The following is a 17,545-nucleotide window of genomic DNA, read 5'->3' on the forward strand; positions in this document are numbered from 1 at the left end:
AGTTCCGATTTAGCACGGTATTATATGACAATAGAAAAAGTGCTGCTAGCTCACCTGGTAGACTACCACTACCCGACCAACAAATCAATTTTGGTTCCATGTCAAGTTGAAGATTTTTTTCCCAGTCTCCTCAAATTGGGTAGTTGTTTTGCTTAGATCTGGCGGGAAGTGTCTTGCAGTACACAAGCGCCGTGTGTCAAGTAAAGAAAGTGATCACTGTCTGTTTAACGCTATATGAACATGGATACACTTTGGCCTCTTGCACACCGAAGGACTAGATTTGAATCAAAATAGATTTGTAGTTGTAGCGGATTGCAAATCATCAGTTACCCTACTGCTGATGCCGTGAATCAAGTCCTTACGCCATCGAAAACACACCTGTTTAGGGGAGGAGAGAAAGAGGAGGGAAGGAGGAGATGAAGAGGAGGAGGAGGGAGGAGAAAGAAGGAAGAAGGATAAGAGGGCGAGGAGGGGAGGAGGAGGAGGAGGAGGAGGAGGAGGAGGAGGAGGAGGATATTTCTTTTGACAACAAAATATATCTTATCGTAACGAAATTACCCGAGTTATTATTTCATAGTTTATTATCTGTTATCTAGGTGTCCCTACTTGTGAAGTTTGTTATCGTTCTGTTCGTAATCTTTATATCATTCTAATCCCCTTCGCCTCAAAACGGTATTAAGTCGGGTTGGTTAAGATGTTGAAAATTGAATTTATAGCCAGAAATATCAGACTTGTGTTGAGTTTGTATGTTTTATTGAGGAGAATCCATACCATGTTTTAGGGTGCTAATGCCAACAATTTATACTTTTGACCAGTTAAACATTTAATTCGGCTTCTAGTCATATGGTTCGTTCCGGCATAATACCGTTTTGAGACGATGGGTCATATAATATGACGTTACACTGTGTGCCCGGCCATATGAAAGTTAATTTATAATAATTTTGATCTGTAACATTTTGTTTTGTTTTACAGTTTGTTAATGGGTCCCATGCAGGTTAGTATACATTTTGTCATCGATTGATGGTCATGTTTGACTTCCTTTTGATATAAATAATTTACAACAGTTGAATTTTTACATCCGCTTGCGTAAACAGGCGATCCGCAACTTAACTTTCTTTGGATAGCAAAAATAAGATTTATTGATTTATTATACTAGATACACAACTCTGGTTCAGCTATTTGCGTATAAGAAATTATGTATTCCCCAAAGAATTATCGTTATTTAGTATTATAATAAATTAGGAAATATGTAACAAATTATAGATTAAAATGAGAATAACATGATGATGATGATGATGATGATGATGATGATGATGATGATGATGATGATGATGATGATTATAGATTAAAATGAGAATAACATGATGATGATGATGATGATGATGATGATGATGATGATGATGATGATAATAATAATAATAATAATAATAATAATAATAATAATAATAATAATAATAATAATAATAATAATAAATGCCTCTCGAAAAAAAGTGCCTTCCTTATAAAGTTCAAAGGTTAATTTGAATCGAAAATGAAAGAAGAGTATAGCACTGTCGTCTTGCTAGGGATTTGTTGATCATGAGAATAATATTGTTCAACCTTTCCAGTAAACGCAAGGTTCTACAAAGATTGGCAAGCACAATGACATCTGATGCATCAGATCCATTCCTAACATTTCCATTAGAAAATGAATTCCAAGAAGCTCGAGCTCGAATAGAAAAGTTGGTTCATAAGACACCCGTCATTACTTCTAAACAAGCAGATGAGAGAAGTGGGCGTCACCTTTACTTCAAGGCAGAAAACCTTCAGAAATCGGGTTCGTTCAAGGTCCGCGGAGCACTCAATGCAGTAAGAGTGAAATTTGGTTAAACCTGATAATCAGTTTTTTTAAAATGATTTATTACTATCATTTATTTGTGTGGGCGTTAGTTTGTTGAAGTTGCCTGTAGAAACTCTGTACATATGTGTAGTAATCTGTAATTTTGATTATCCACGATATGTTTATGTGTGTCTGTATATGACACGAATGTGTGTGTGTGTGTGTTTGTTTTAATTTAGACTCATTATAAGAGATTTACTCACAGTCACGGTTCAGGACAGAAATTTGTGACTCACAGTTTATTCATCACGCTTATATAATAAATGTGTTATAGTTTTATATATCAAGCTTAAAAACTTTATGTTGTATTTTGGCAGGCGTTAGGTGTTGCTCAAAGAGTGTTACCTGATTGTTATCTGTATCTGTGAAGTATCATAACCATAGAGCAAGCTATTGCAATAATCAAGAGGCGACTAAAAGTCATATAGATTAGTTGTATTAATATCAAGAAGCTTTCTAATAGCGCCAGTAGAACTAAGATAAAGATTGCAGGATCTAGTTACACAAGTTATAAACTATATCCAGTTATAAAGTAATATTTTTTAAAATAGATTACAGAAAACATTTAAAATAAAAGTTTTAAAACTATATGAATAAGAGGGGGGAAATGAATATTGAAAAGTTGTCCCTATTAGGATTTGAACCCAGGACCTTCCAGTCCAGAATCAAACGGGACCACTACTTTAGAGATCCACACAACTTATGGAGATATGTAACCATGTCTATTTGGAATAAATTTTAAAAAACTTGAATGCCTTTTTTATTTTATTATTTTAAATTTCAGTTGCACATTAGCAGAAAAAAGGCATACAGATGTTTTCCTTTTTATAGCTTTAGTGGCTCTATTCCTATGATTACCAGCCAAAATACTGGAGCGATATCTAGTATATTGTTAGGTGCCATTCTATTAGAGAGATATAATCTAATGTATCGTTAGGTGTCGCTCTATTAGAGAGATATCTAGTGTATCGTTAGGTGTCACTCTACTAGAGAGATATCTAGTGTATCATTAGGTGTCACTGTATTAGAGAGATATCTAGTGTTACATTATGTGTCACTCTATTATAGAGATATATCTAGTGTTACGGTAGGTGCTGCTCGATTAGAGCTATATGTAGTCACTTTGTCCTGAAATTATCTTCAAGGGCTTGGCTACAACCAGGATTGAGAAATAAAACTCAATCATCATATGTGGACTTTGCGAGTTTTGAATTTTCTTGGAGTTATTTTACCGCTTACTTGTTACAGATTTCTGGGTTTCATCAACATTTTAATTCACTTGCAGTCTGAGGTTTTGAAGACAATTAAGTAGAATATATTTGGTGTTACTTATTTGACACACATGTTCTCCAATTCTATATAGTAATTGAAGTTGATGTCACTGTGCTTTATGTTATAGTTTTATTTCAGACTGCTAATTGGGTGATTAATTCTCTCTTAAGTTTTCTCAATCAGACCAGAAAGGTTTAAAGTTACAGAGTATTATGTTTCAATTAGATTGATCTGAACAGAACTGGTGAGTATTTTGCTTAAACGCATGCCATCAATTTTTTTTAACCTTCTGGTATTGATTGACTATTTACAGATTCTAAAAGCTGTTCGGAGAAAACCTGATCTGCAAGGTGTGGTAAGTGTGATATCAACTGTCCAGTCCCTCTTTTCTTTTCTTTTTTTAAATTTTTTTTACCGCTTCTCCCCTTACTAGTGATTTTAATCTTAAATAATAGCTTTAAATATAAGAAGTCTTTACGTTTAAAAATAGTGTCCAAGTAACTATGCCAAAACTAGCGAACTTGTCCATTAAACCGACCAACTGTGAAGAACTTTTTGTCAGGTACAAAAAGTTTTTTCTTTAAGCAGACTGCAGTGGATGATTGAATTGAAAATTCTAGTACATCTAGATTTTGTTTTATAATTGTGGTATTTTATGATATGACATAGTTGGGTTTTTGTCGTAATAAAGATGAATGCTTTACTCCTTTCCTTTTCAGATTACACACAGTAGTGGTAACCATGGCCAGGCTGTTGCATGGGCTTGTCAGCAAGTTGGTGTCCCAAGTTATGTCGTAGTACCCAAAACAACCCCCCAAGTTAAGAAAAATGCTATAATAGGTTATGGAGCTAATTTGGTGGAGTGTGGCCCACTACCATCCGACCGGTAACTTCAATTGTAGTTGAATTGTAATAAGTAATTTTTTTCATATTTTTTTCTTACAGTTAAAAGATTTGATTTGAATGGATGCATGTCAATGCTACTTTGCAAATCAAATTAATAAAGATGATTTAAGTTGAAGATAAAACATTGCAGTTTCGAAATTTTGACATTTTTAAAAGCAAGCACTTGTTGCTGTCCTGACTTTACTTATGCAAAACTCTAAATTAACTCTGGCTCCATGGGCCTCATGGCCTTTTTTTTTACCCATACAATTGTAATAAGGATTAATGTTATGGATGGCCTTTTACTTTAATAGTAATACTCTTTCTGAAAACAACTTTTTGTTGCTCATTTTTTTTATTGCAGTTACGAAACTTGTGACAAATTACAAAAAGAGAAAGGTTTTGAATTTGTTCCGCCATATGACCACAGGGATGTCATTGCTGGTCAGGTAAGTCTTTTTCTTTCTGGCAAGTTTTTTTTAATTTAACGTAATTTGTCATATTATATAGGATTAGGTGAATAAAATCATGCTTTAACTTGGACTACAAGGGGGATTTATATAAAAAATACAGATGTTTTGTTTCCTGCCATTTAAAACAAGAACAAATTTTCAAAGTTGGATTATATCAATTTGTTTGCTTTAGCAACAAAATTATTTACTCTCAGATGAACTTAACAGAAGGACGCAGGAACTGAATTAGTGAATGGCTCAGATAGCTTTATACTGTCCTCTTTTCTTGGCCAAGTAATGGATATCAAATCATGCAAATAACTTTGCTCTCTCTCTCTCTCTCTCTCTCTCTCTCTCTCTCTCTCTCTCTCTCTCTCTCTCTCTCTCTCTCTCTCTCTCTCTCTCTCTCTCTCTCTCTCTCTCTCTCTCTCTCTCTCTCCTCTCTCTCTCTTCTCTCTCTCTCCTCTCTCTCTCTCTCTCTCTCTCTCTCTCTCTCTCTCTCTCTCTCTCTCTCTCTCTCTCTCTCTCTCTCTCTCTCTCTCCTCTCTCTCTCTCTCTCTCTCTCTCTCTCTCTCTCTCTCTCTCTCTCTCTCTCCTTCCTCTCTCTCTCTCTCTCTCCTCTCTCCTCTCTCTCCTCTCTCTCTCTCTCTCTCTCTCTCTCTCTCTCTCTCTCCTCTCTCTCTCTCTCTCTCCTCTCTCTCTCCTCTCTCTCTCTCTCTCCTTCTCTCTCTCTCTCTCTCTCTCTCTCTCTCTCTCTCTCTCTCTCTCTCTCCCTCTCCCTCTCCCTCTCCCTCTCTCTCCCTCTCTCTCTCTCTCTCTCTCTCTCTCTCTCTCTCTCTCTCTCTCTGAAGGTGTTGATCCAAAAATAAATATGAAAAAAATAATGAAATCAAACAATAAAATGGCCATCTATTTCTTTCTTTTCTTTTCAATTGTCTTCTTTTTTTATTAGGGAACAATAGCCTTAGAACTCCTGTCTGAAGTTCCCAATCTGGATGCTATTTTGGTACCAGTAAGTGGAGGTGGTTTATCATCAGGAATAGCGGCAGCTGCTAAGAGTGTCAAACCTGGAATAAAAGGTAATTAACATTTAACCCTATTTCGCTCCATGGGATGGTTTTACACCCCAGTCCTATGTTTTTCACCGTTAACTTTTTTATTATTTTGAGCTAGAAAGTTGAAATTTTATGTAATGAGAAATGTAACCACAAAGTATCTTTTATATAAGTATGATATATTTTGAGTTATATAGGTTTAAATGTCTGATACCCTATTCCTATCCGATGGGGTGTGACAATGAAGAGAAAGAGAAAATAGAATAGTCCTATTTGAATCCTGTGGGGTGGTTTTAAACCCTCACCCTTCAAAGGGAAAATATGAGACCACACCTGTTCAAATCCAAAAGGGTTGTTTTACACCCCATCCTGAGTATAGAGAGAAAACATGAGGTGACTAAATAGAATGCCTTTACTATAAACAATCAAAAACTATGTACTGATTTCATAAACCTATTTTGATATTATAATTATAATACACTTGAAATAGAATACAGAGATGCCAACTTAAAATTTGGCTCACAGGAATTTCCGCACACAAAACCTTATCTATTTGGACCTATAATTATGTAAACACTACCTTAAATATCATCCCAAAAAGTCCCTTTTTACAAATTAATAAAAGCTCTAAAACCTAACAATAATTATTGTAGCAGGGGTGGTAATAATCATGATGTGGCGGTGGTTATAGTAGAAGTGGTAGTCATGATGATGTAGGGTGGTGGTGATTGTAGTAGTAGTAGTAGTGGTAGACGTAAAATATTGTCCATTACAACAATGTTAGACTTGGCCCATAATTGCATTCGGATGTCAGACCTGCATAACAGATGTACACCAGGAACGTGCTGAAAAACAGTAAGCACTGCTTACCCAAGACTTTCAAGTTCATTGCCTATAGCTATAATAATGCAGAGGAAAGTAAGACGTACGTCTACAAAATATTCATGCGTTAATTTTAATGAAAAATAGGGTTCAACAGTCGTGACGTCACTTCCTTCGTAATGACGCATAGTAACTTAGTAACTGGTTCTCAACTATCGGAACAATGGTGGACACCCTTATGAAATACTTCTCTAAGAGCATAAAAGTGTATCCAGAGGAGAAAAACATTATAAATCTGATCATGTTTGGACTTTTATACATTCTGATTACATGACATGTGGAAAAGTTCAAGCTAGCATGAAGAATAAAAAGTACTGATTTTCTTTGTTTAGAACCAAGCTGCTCGTTGCTGGGCGGATGTGACATCAGACTATTGAATCCTATTGGGAATAGTATCCTGGAAGAATCTACTGGCTTTTATCATTGTATTGTTGTCTTGAAGGTACTGCCCCTTCCTACCTTTCGGAACTAATTGAAAGATATTCAAAACCCCGACCCTCACATTCAGTCAGTGATTCCACCAAACTAGTTGTCCCTCGAATACGGAAAAATGCTCAAATGAGATTCTTTTCTTATTTGGAACGCCTTACCACAGAGCATTCGTTAAAAAGAATCTTTGTCTACTTTTAAACGTTCGCTTAAAACATATCTGTTTCGTCTTTAGTAGATGGTATGAGAAGCAAGATAGGTCTGTCTGGTTTGTGTTGTGTGTATGTGTGTGTGTGGGTGTGTGTGTATGCTTGTGTGTGTGAATTAGTATGTTTCAGCTAAAGTAATTTGTAATTTAAGCGCTTAGAGTCTGGTCTCTCGGAGTTATAGCGCTATATAAGTTTTCAGCATTATTATTATAATAATAATAGTACTAGCAGTAGCAGTAGTAGTAGCAGTAGCAGTAGTAGTAGTAGTAGTAGTAGTAGTAGCAGCAGCAGTAGCAGCAGCAGTAGCAATAGTAGTAGTAGTAGTAAAATGTTTCTATGTTAACGTAGGGGTATAAAATCACCCATTAGATAGGAATAGGGTAACTCCCATTTCTTCTTATCATTGGAGTAGCGGTGTCAAATTAGCCCATGGGATACGAATAGGAAAATAAAGCAATCCAAAAAAATATTTTAACCGAAATACATTGAGTTAAGTACAGTGTAATCCGAATAAGTCATTGTTCAAGGGACAAGTAAAAAATATAGACTTATCTGAAAATCAACTTAATCATTGTGCACTTGGATGACCTTGTTTTTTTCTTGGCATTGCAAAAGTCAACATCAGTGGTCATCCTATGTATACTACTATGTGTGGCTATGTGGTCTAGTGGTATGGCACCCTCTTTAGGATTGGATGGTCCTGGGTTTGAGTCTCACTCGGCACATAGTTGGAAAAGGCTTTGGACTCATATTCTCTCACCGTACTCATGTGTAAAGTCAATTTGTGGCATGGGATGGTTCTATGGTGACATGGTCAAAAGTTGATGCCCACTTGAGTTCATTTTGATCATGACCTCTCTCTCTCTTTTCACTTTCACTGTCTTTTCTGTGCAATAAGTTGTCAATCGAATCATTTTGAGAAGGAATATCATCATCGTGATCATATTCAATGTCACTTTCATTAGGGAAGAGAGTAGTTCTGAAATATTGATGTTATAAAGGTTTTTGATTCCCCTCTCAATTATTTTTTGATAATCTTTTATCTCTTTTCTTCAGTGTTTTTAGTCTCACCTAAAGGAAAACTGATGGAAGAATGTTTGCGATCTGGTAAGATTTTGTAGTCCTTTTTCATTCAAAATTTGTATTGAATTTTTAACACTTTTAATGGCAAGACTAAGCTTGTCATGAAATTATAATTCTTCCAATATTTATCTGGTTTAATGTGGACCTAACCATTTCACCAAGAGATCAGTAATAGCATTAAGACTCTGGTCACAGTAAGCCCGAGTCACATTGCTGTTACTATTCTCCTTGTGAAAACAGGTCATATAAGAGTAAACTTGACTCCAGCTTATAAATTGTTAAATTACAATATTATCAAAACACATTTGACTAGATAAGACATTGATACTTCTTGCAGGGAGTGAAGATTTGAACTCTGCTTTTACCACTTTTTTTTTTTTTCTCAAGAAGCTTACCCCTTGTTGCTCACTTTGTGATGCAATACAATAGCTGAAATCATTGCCAACACCTCCTTATCTTGAAAAAGATCATAAAGAATTTTTTATTAGGGTAATTATGGAGTGATTTAAAAAAAAAATTTTTTAACAAAAAATTATCCCATGCCCAGATCTCAGATCCGAAACGGTTCATGCGTCACTGTTACATCTTTTAACAATTTAAAGCTAAATTATTGTTGGTTATTGTCGGTCTCATTTAAGTTGTTTATTATGAATTGAGAAATATGAGAATTTTGTGAAATTGAATTGCTTGTAGTAATTATTGTATAGATTGATTGTAGTACTTTGCTAATGGAATAAAGTGACTATATTGTTTAGAAAAGGCCAGGATACATTTCACATTTCGGACGTCTTTTGTTGTGCTAGTTTATGTTAGATATCTCTATTTTTAACATAATTTCTGGCATATGTGATGCACTGCCTAAAACTTTGGGATGAACTAGTTATATATTTATCAAGAATATGAGAGAAATGTCATATAATGCTTACTGAGAAAGGAGCTCGTTTCTTTAATTGCTAATAACTAAAATTTCTGCAATCACTTTAAAATCTCTTTTTTGGTATTTTGTTTCATTTTGACTTAATACTGAAGTAAGGCAATGAATTACACACATGTGAAAATGACAATATCAAATGTTTTAACAGGAAATCGTCCATGGTCAGACGTACCTAAATACCTTGATACAATAGCAGATGGCATAAGAACTCAACAGACAGGACGATTAACAACTCCTGCTCTTATGAGACTTGTGGAAAAGGATGTTTTTGAAATGGTACTGTTAATTTGATATGTAACCTTTAAATAAGTTATTTTGACTTCTCAAAGAAATTTTTGTTGATATCAAATCTTGACAGGAGAACGTCCTTGGTCAGGACCACCCAAGTATTTGGATACAATAGCAGATGGCATTAGACTCCAGCAGACGGGAAATTTAACAACTCCTAATCTCATAAGACTTGTAGAGAAGGATGTGTTTGACATGGTATTACTTGTTTTCCTTTTTGAAACAAATGTATAAAATAGAGTAGAGCACTGACACAAATATGTACTACAGTCGTGTTCTTCATACCAGTCACTTTATTTCAGTCAGCCTTTTATACACAATTTAAATATTTCCCTCATTGCTTCTGCACATTCGTCATGCCAAATGGTCTTCTCTTTTCCACAAAACCAATGCCATGGTGTGGTGTACAGACCATTTTGCACTTGGTTGTGGATCGTAATCTTATCTATTTGAAAGTCCTGATTCTTGGCATAAGGAACAGAGAAGGAAGTGACATTCATTTGTGTCTTCTCTTTTTCTTCCACATCAAGAAAACGTCTCTCCATATCCCGTGAAGAGTAAAAAATCAATACAAAACAAACAAAAAATCCAAACCCTCTCCTTCATTGGGCATTATTTTTTTTTTATCGCGCACAGTTTGCAAGCATTTTTGGACTTTTGAAAAGTTATCCTTGAGCTGTTTTTCTGGCTAAGTTACCAACTTGCCACATTACACAAGAGACACAACTGATTATACATTTTTAGATTTTCATCGCTGACAATTGATAGCACAGCCCAGCGAGTTGCTAGGTGGTGCTTATTCTGTTGTTTGCAGCACTTCCCATGGGGCTGTTTTGTTACATTAGTTGTAATCAAAAGAGAAAAAAAAAAGACATTGGTGGGCATAAGCATGATTTTGTTAAAACTTTCACTTGTCCACTACAAGCAACCCTTGAAATTCATTTCTTCATTCTTGTGAAAGCTGTAGATGCCATTCATTGTTTCAATTCACGTTTCTCTAGTTTGGATAGTTTAGTGGAAAGAATGGCACAGGAACCAAATATATGTTTGGTGATTTGGCTAAACTCATCGGACATCAGAAAAATTTGAATCAAGTATTATTACATATTCAAATAGAGGCACCATTTCTGGACAAAATTCATATTGATTTTGTAAGTATCTTAAATAGGGTTATATAACAAGTAGGTATTTCTCTTTATGGAAGTCAGAAAAAAATTAATTGAATTATTTTTAAGCTTTAAATTGTAAAATCGTTTGGTGAGAATGTTGTTGGATGGATAATAAAAACGATGAAGTGAAAAAGGAAAATCAAATAGAATGATTTTTTACTATTATTCGCTAATATCTCAAAATAACTCGTGCAGCTACGACAGGTTTTGCCAAATCAGCACACATATTTTTTAATGTATAATTTAGATTTTTTTTTTTTTAATTTATTTTTTATTTTGCATGAAGATATTTATGATTGCCGTGTGCAATCTTCGTGCATGTGCATGTTTACCAAGTGTGCATTTAAGTGAAGTGTTATATGGACTCTCCATGGTCAACAACAGACCAAACAACAATATTATATGTGATTAAATTATATTATGCACATATGTACAGGCTATCACATTTCATGTATATTGTAAGAAAATTTACTAGGCATTAGAGTAACTGTGTGAAAAGTATTTATGAATAATGGAAATCTTCAGGGAAAGAGAACTAAAAAATCAAATTTTAATCCTTTTAACCACATTACATTAAACAACCCGAGGAAGAATTAATAGGAATTCTGAGACAGAGAACACGTAAGTGGTCCGTCAGTTTCTCCAAAAGCCTTTTTTTTTAATCTTTAATTTTTCCTGGACTTTGACCATTGTCCTCTTCCCTTTTTAAATCTAAACAACCAAAGATTCCATGAACTTATTGTCAAGTTTGGGGAGAGGAGCTGAAACGGTATTGAAAAAGGGAAAATTATAATTCCTAAAGTAATTCTGACCCTGGCTTATGGAATCGATACTGGTTGCCTTGCTAGAAATACAGCTAGAATAGTTATCAATAAAGGCCATCACTAATTGTGTAGAGGGTGGGTTACCAGTTGCGTCCAGTTGTGTATCTTGGATTTTTGTTAATTTTTTAACTTTTTTATTTTTTAAATCTTTGTTTATTTTTTATTGTTTTTAAATCTTAGTTTATATATATATGTAGTTTTAAAATGTTAGTTTATTGTATAAAATAGTTACAACAGATTAATCAATACAAAAAGGATTTGGGTTGAGAAAATTAAAATGGATGGTATGGGGTGTTCATTCCTTTGGGGGAAAAGTCGATAATTGCGCACTGTTTCTTTATGGAAGAAATGTAGCCCTATACTGGGTGACAAAACAACCTTCTAAGCTTATCTTTTTTTTTAATGTCTTGCAATTTATCTCTTTTTTTTTCATTTTTTTTTTTCAATCAACAGAGTGAGGAAGATATCATACAAGGAATGAAGTTTAGTTTTGAACGAATGAAGGTAAGTTGTTGTCTACATGGATGGTAATAGTAATACGGACAAGTGTGATATACTATCATTATTCAAAATCATACAGCGGAACCCATGTAGATAGAACAGAGACCAAGTTATAACAGGGGTTTATAAAATCTCCATTTTTTCCCCCCTTTGCCTTTAGTAAAATATACTGGCTAAAGCAGAACTTTTAAGAGATTAATGGGTTATAACAGGGGTGCCGAAACCCACTTAAATATCTCTGAATACAATGCATTAGCCAACATTACGCTCAGGTAAGCCTACAGTTAATGGCAATGGAAGGAAGGCTAGGCCTAGTGTGTGAATACTCTTGTGGTTGTGTTTATAAACAGCTTACTACTATACTACATAATTTTCAGTATAACATGGGCCTTGCTTCAGGAGACAGCGTTTGGCACAAAACACACGCACGCACATACACACACACACACACACACACACACAATGGTTAAAGCACACCAAAAATAGTGATTTATGCCATTTAGGCTTTCCTTTGAGTTTTAACAGGACTCGGTTATAACTGGGATTTTAGGCTCGTGCCACCATCACTGTTGTACTGAGGCTCCACTGTATCTTCACTCTCCCTCTTTTTTTTTTACATTATATCCAAGCAAAGTTTTAATCAGCCTTCAATGTCAATGTTTGATATTAAAGCAATGATCTTTAAATAAAACAGATCAAATGTATTAAGAAACATAATGCAAGATTTGTCCTTAGGGCTGACCAAATATTGTCAGTAAATTATCAAATTTCAACAGAGTGGATTCTGTATGACTGTAATGTAAAAGAAAGTCTTACCGATGTCACCAAGAGAACAGCAATAATGGCGCAGCTTAAGTTTATTGAAGCTCAGGTTACATTACAGATGATGATTTCTTGGTTAAAATGGTTATCCTTTTATCATAACGAATTGACTAATAGGAAGCAATGATGCAAAAGAAATTTTGTACCCTATGGAAATTTAATATGACATTAATTTATTTGGCTTGGTGAATTTATATATATATATATATTTTATATATATATATATATATATATATATATTATATATATATATATATATATAATATATATATTTCTTCCCTAACGCCTGTCTTCTCAAATATTGTGAATAGGATGACTTTAAACCCCCTCCCCCCTCCCTTTTTTTTTTCCTATCTTTTTAATAGCTGGTCATTGAAGCTGCAGCAGGGGCCTCTGTAGCGGCTGCTTTCTCGGATAAACTCAAGTTAATGGATCCCAGCATGGAACATGTGGCTGTCATTTTGTGTGGAGGCAATTTAGACATTGAAAAATTACCATGGTGACCAACCACTGCCTTTCATGTTTGAAAATTACGGCCAGTGTTATAAAATTGATTTTCACCTCAATCTGACATTATTTTTGGATGGACTAGACAATGAAAACTGAGTTTTATGTTAAAAATATTCGATTATAATAACTTTTACAGATTGCAAAAAGGCTTGGCATGGATGAATAAATATAATGAAGCTAGTATGACACACTTGTGAAATTCGAGTAACATTCCTGTTTTTAAACTGGCCACCACGCCATTGATTGATGTGGCAATGGAATGAATGGAAAAACAGATTGGCCATTCGTCTCTCTACAATAAAGGAAGTGTAAAACCCAATACAACTAGTGAAATGCGAAATATTCCCCTTTTAATTGCATTTAAGGATTTCAAAAGTATTGCAGAGGAAATCGGGCATAATGCGAAAGAAACCTTAATGATTGAACAGGGCTTGCTTCTCTCACCAATCTAAACCAAGTAGTTTGCAGTAAGAAATTACTTTAAATTGGAAAGTACTGAAACAGAAAATCAGACAATTGACAAGGATGATTTCCTTATGAGCATGATAACTGAACTGGAATTCCTTAAGCTGCGTTGATCAGTGGACCAAAAAAAAAAACACATGCATTTTGGACCATCAAAACTGACTTGAATTTCTCACATCTTACTTCTACTTTACCAGCACGTAAAAAACAATCCCAAGTCACATTTGCGAAGGGGTCTCACCTGTAATGGTCATGCTATAGTACAGGTTTATGACAATAGACCAATATATGATCCATAAACACTCTAAAGACTTTATCCTACCAATTACCTATGAATGACCATGGAAGAATTTAATTTTTTTGTTAAAACAATGGCCTAAAACACTGCTTGCACACAATGTTTGAGTAACTTTTAACAAAAATGTGTCAGTTCTTTCCAAAAATTGCTATTTATGCCAGACTAAAACCCTCCAAATACCAATAAACCGCAATTCATGAAATGTATACTATAAGTTTAATCTTCTTAAACACAAGTCACGAATTAAAAGCCAAATTTTTTCCAGTGCTAAGGACAAGGGCATAGTAGATTGTCTTCGTGGCAGGGCATCAACTTGAGATGTCGAAATTAAACCAGTTTTCATACCAAATCTGTTAATCAACATATCTAAAAGAAGATATTGAAAAATTGAAATTGGTTTTGAAAAGAATAAGCATTATTTAGCTCTCATTTTTGTTGTTTTGGCATTCAATTTATTTACTTTTTTATTTATTTATTCATTTATATTTTTGCTTCCTTACACAACAAAATAGAATTGTTTAATTTTGTTTGTTTGTTATTTTGGTTTGTTTTTGGGCGTTGTTTTTTGTTGTTTTTTTTTTGGGAGGGGGGTATTGTTTATTTGTTTTGTTATTTTTATTTGTTTGTTTTTGTTTATTTGTTTTCTTTTCTTTTTTTTTTCTGAAAGATTGATTTATTCCCTTTACAAACCATATCAATATCAAACAAATTCAAATCAGTTTTCCGTGTCTAGTTCACCCGACCATAATTCCATATTTAGTTGAGAATCACATTTTTAAATATGATATTCTTCCCGCATAAAGCACAATTGTGATGCAATTAGAGAAATCCACCATAATTCAAGTTTATTGCCTTATATTCAGCCTATGCTCTATCAGCTTTCGTTTCAAAATAAAACTGTGATTTTATATGTTTCATTCAGAATATTTATATTCAAAAAGTTGTTAATAAGTGTCCTTTAACCAATTTTAAAGTTATTTACCATAAAAAACACCAGATACAGATGTATTTAAGAATTTTCTCCACATATTTTTGTTGATCTAATCTGTTTATTTTACACTGATCGAATTAAAAGGCAAGGAAAGTGTTTGGCAGGTGCTTGTTCTTATAACCAAATTACCGTCAACTAAATATCCCCGTTTCCAACCTTTCTATGTTAAAGTTCGTTTGATTTTTTAAACTTGAATTGGACATATTGTTAGATTATGCAAAAAATCAGTTTTTATGGTTTTGTCTGGTTGTTTTCATTTGTTTTGTTTTTTTTGTTTTTGTTTTTTTTGGGGCATTTATTTTTATAGATGATGAATTCATCTTAACAACGCCACTACCACGTCATCTCATTCATCTGTAGCGTTTCATTCATTCTGTTTGTTGATAAAGGGGAAACCCGAAACATCCATTCTATCTGTTTTCGTTATTGAATTGAAGCTTACATTAAATTTTACATTGTTATCTAACAAGTTTACACAATTTTCAATACGAGCAGAAATCATATTCATTTTATTTCCAAAGATGAATGGCCTCCAATGAACCCTGACTTAAATCCAATGGATTACAGCATTGGTCATTGATGGTTTATAAGGGTGGTATGTACAACGTTTTACACAGACACAAGGTTTTAAAAAGTAAATTAAAAATGCATGGGATCGATTCACTATTCAAATTCAAGCTATTAGAAAATCAATAGTTCGTGGGGAAAATGCAATGGGACAGTCGTAAAGCAAGTTGAGGGATCGACAGATCACATCAAAATGTTGAGAATTATGTGCCAAATCTTTGATATGGCAAATATGCTTGTGTTTTTTATAACCATTGTAGAGTTGACATTTTACAACATATGGTCTAGGGAAAACAAGTACCTGATCATTTCGGAAAGTTTAGAAACAGATCTTCACTATTACTATTGTGTAGTGTGGGTACTACACTAGCATGAATTGCTGAGGCAGAGCTGATTCAAAGTTAAATGATTTACACGAAAAAGGCCTCTATGTTGGTATGTGATTAAAATGGTAAAATTGTGGGGCTCGGTGATGTAATGTCACATCTTGTCTCTCAATTTGTGGTGTTGAATGCGATGACCTGCAAATTACGACCCCACAACCTGTCAAATAATTTTTGCATTCATTATTAGCCTCTCGACAAAGATATATGAATGGGTATCGGTAGTGACGATTCTGTAAGAGTGCTTTCACAAAATAGAGGCCTATTGGCTCACTTCCATTGCATAAAATAAAAAATTGGTTCAAGCCACTTGCTGGAGAAATAAATGGATATTCCAAACCACATTGAGCATCATGAAGCCATGGATATTCTATAATAATGTTTCATTTTCATAATGTATTATGGTTAAATGAGATATGTTGTTGAAAATTATATACATTGCATTATTTAACATTGATTTTCATCAATTAAGCCACAATATTTGTTATTTCTAATTCATTCACTTTGGTTTTCTTATTACGATGTTTGAAGAAGTTTTTCGAAACTTGAGACAGGTTTAAGTCATTGAGTGCCAGTAAAAAGGGAAAATAGTCAAAGTTTTGATCTAGCTAGTGATACATGTTCCAAAGAAAAACATAAGACAAAAGGGTTTAATTCACAAGAAATCAGAAGCAGATCCAGAGCAGTATGCACATCTACATCCTTGCAGCTGATCTGAAACCAACTGGAAGTCCCACACTGACAAGTGGTGATACAATAGGGATACACAAAGATTGTTACAAAAGAAGAAGCATTATATCAAAAACCTAACAACGGGAGCGATCTATATTCATGTTTTCGTCCAACCTAGTCATCGATCACATGATTTGTTGCTGCACAATGATTGGCATTTCAATAATGTACCGCTGCTTTGTTATGAAGTTGTAACATACCGACATGAAAAGCTCAGCTGAAGTGTGAAACGTGCCACATGCCTTCACGCATTGCTAGAGTTTTACAAGTGACTTTTAATCATGTTTTTTTTTTTATTAGTATTAGGCGAGTTAGCAGTTTAATGTAATCACTTGGGGTGATCTCGACATATGAGGTTCACAGCGAAGAAGAGAGAGAGTCATGCTGAGCAAAATGATCAATTGTGACGTTGGATATTTCTCAAACTGTGAACACTATGTGAGCACTTTGAGCACACTTTGCAATGTGACCTCGAGCACATGGAAAGGTAATAGTAATATTGATCATCCCCATTACTTAGTCAATAATGAAGAGATGATCTACAAAGGAAAAATGTGTGTTGTGCGCCTTACAGACAGTTGTGTTTACAATATTTGTGACTATTAAAAATTTTTGTGACGGATCTACAAGTTCTACCTCCAGAAATTTTATCTCATTTTTATTTGTTATCATCTTGTGCATAGGATTATATAGTTTTTATTGGATTTGAAAAGTGAAGTTTATATTTATTCATCATTTTTTTTTTTTTTTTTTTATCATGGATATCCCAGCACAAGCCATTTTAATATTAAATTCATTCAAAGCCAAAATTTTATTCACTGGGCTTGTTGATTGTAGTAACTCTATATTTGTGATCAATTCTCCTCGAGGCAGTCGTGGTGGCAAAAGAAAACAAAGGAAAATTAGTGTTCACAG

The 17,545-nt window shown here is 34.2% G+C and overlaps 1 protein-coding gene across 4 annotated transcripts; it reads left to right on the top strand.

The window, feature by feature from the left end:
• Positions 1 to 871: 871 nt before the first annotated feature.
• LOC144968825 (uncharacterized) lies at positions 872 to 16,392 on the top strand. Of its 4 annotated transcripts, none has more exons than XM_078907546.1 (10): positions 872 to 994; positions 1,608 to 1,848; positions 3,465 to 3,506; positions 3,871 to 4,037; positions 4,401 to 4,485; positions 5,441 to 5,567; positions 8,120 to 8,170; positions 9,229 to 9,356; positions 11,815 to 11,865; positions 13,050 to 15,359. In XM_078907546.1, the coding sequence occupies exons 2-10, from the start codon at positions 1,642 to 1,644 to the stop codon at positions 13,185 to 13,187; spliced, it is 996 nt and encodes a 331-aa protein (XP_078763672.1). In that variant the 5' UTR covers positions 872 to 994; positions 1,608 to 1,641; the 3' UTR covers positions 13,188 to 15,359. The 4 variants fall into 4 exon arrangements, with proteins under 4 accessions (XP_078763672.1, XP_078763670.1, XP_078763671.1 ...); XM_078907544.1 differs by lacking the exon at positions 9,229 to 9,356 and adding an exon at positions 9,439 to 9,566; XM_078907545.1 differs by lacking the exon at positions 872 to 994 and having other exon boundaries at positions 1,456 to 1,848; positions 13,050 to 16,392.
• Positions 16,393 to 17,545: the final 1,153 nt, after the last annotated feature.

Source organism: Berghia stephanieae, chromosome 3 (genome assembly GCF_034508935.2).
Source record: "Berghia stephanieae isolate SIO BIC M18660-M18661 chromosome 3, UCSD_Bste_1.3, whole genome shotgun sequence".
NCBI classification, from domain to species: Eukaryota; Metazoa; Mollusca; class Gastropoda; order Nudibranchia; family Aeolidiidae; genus Berghia; species Berghia stephanieae.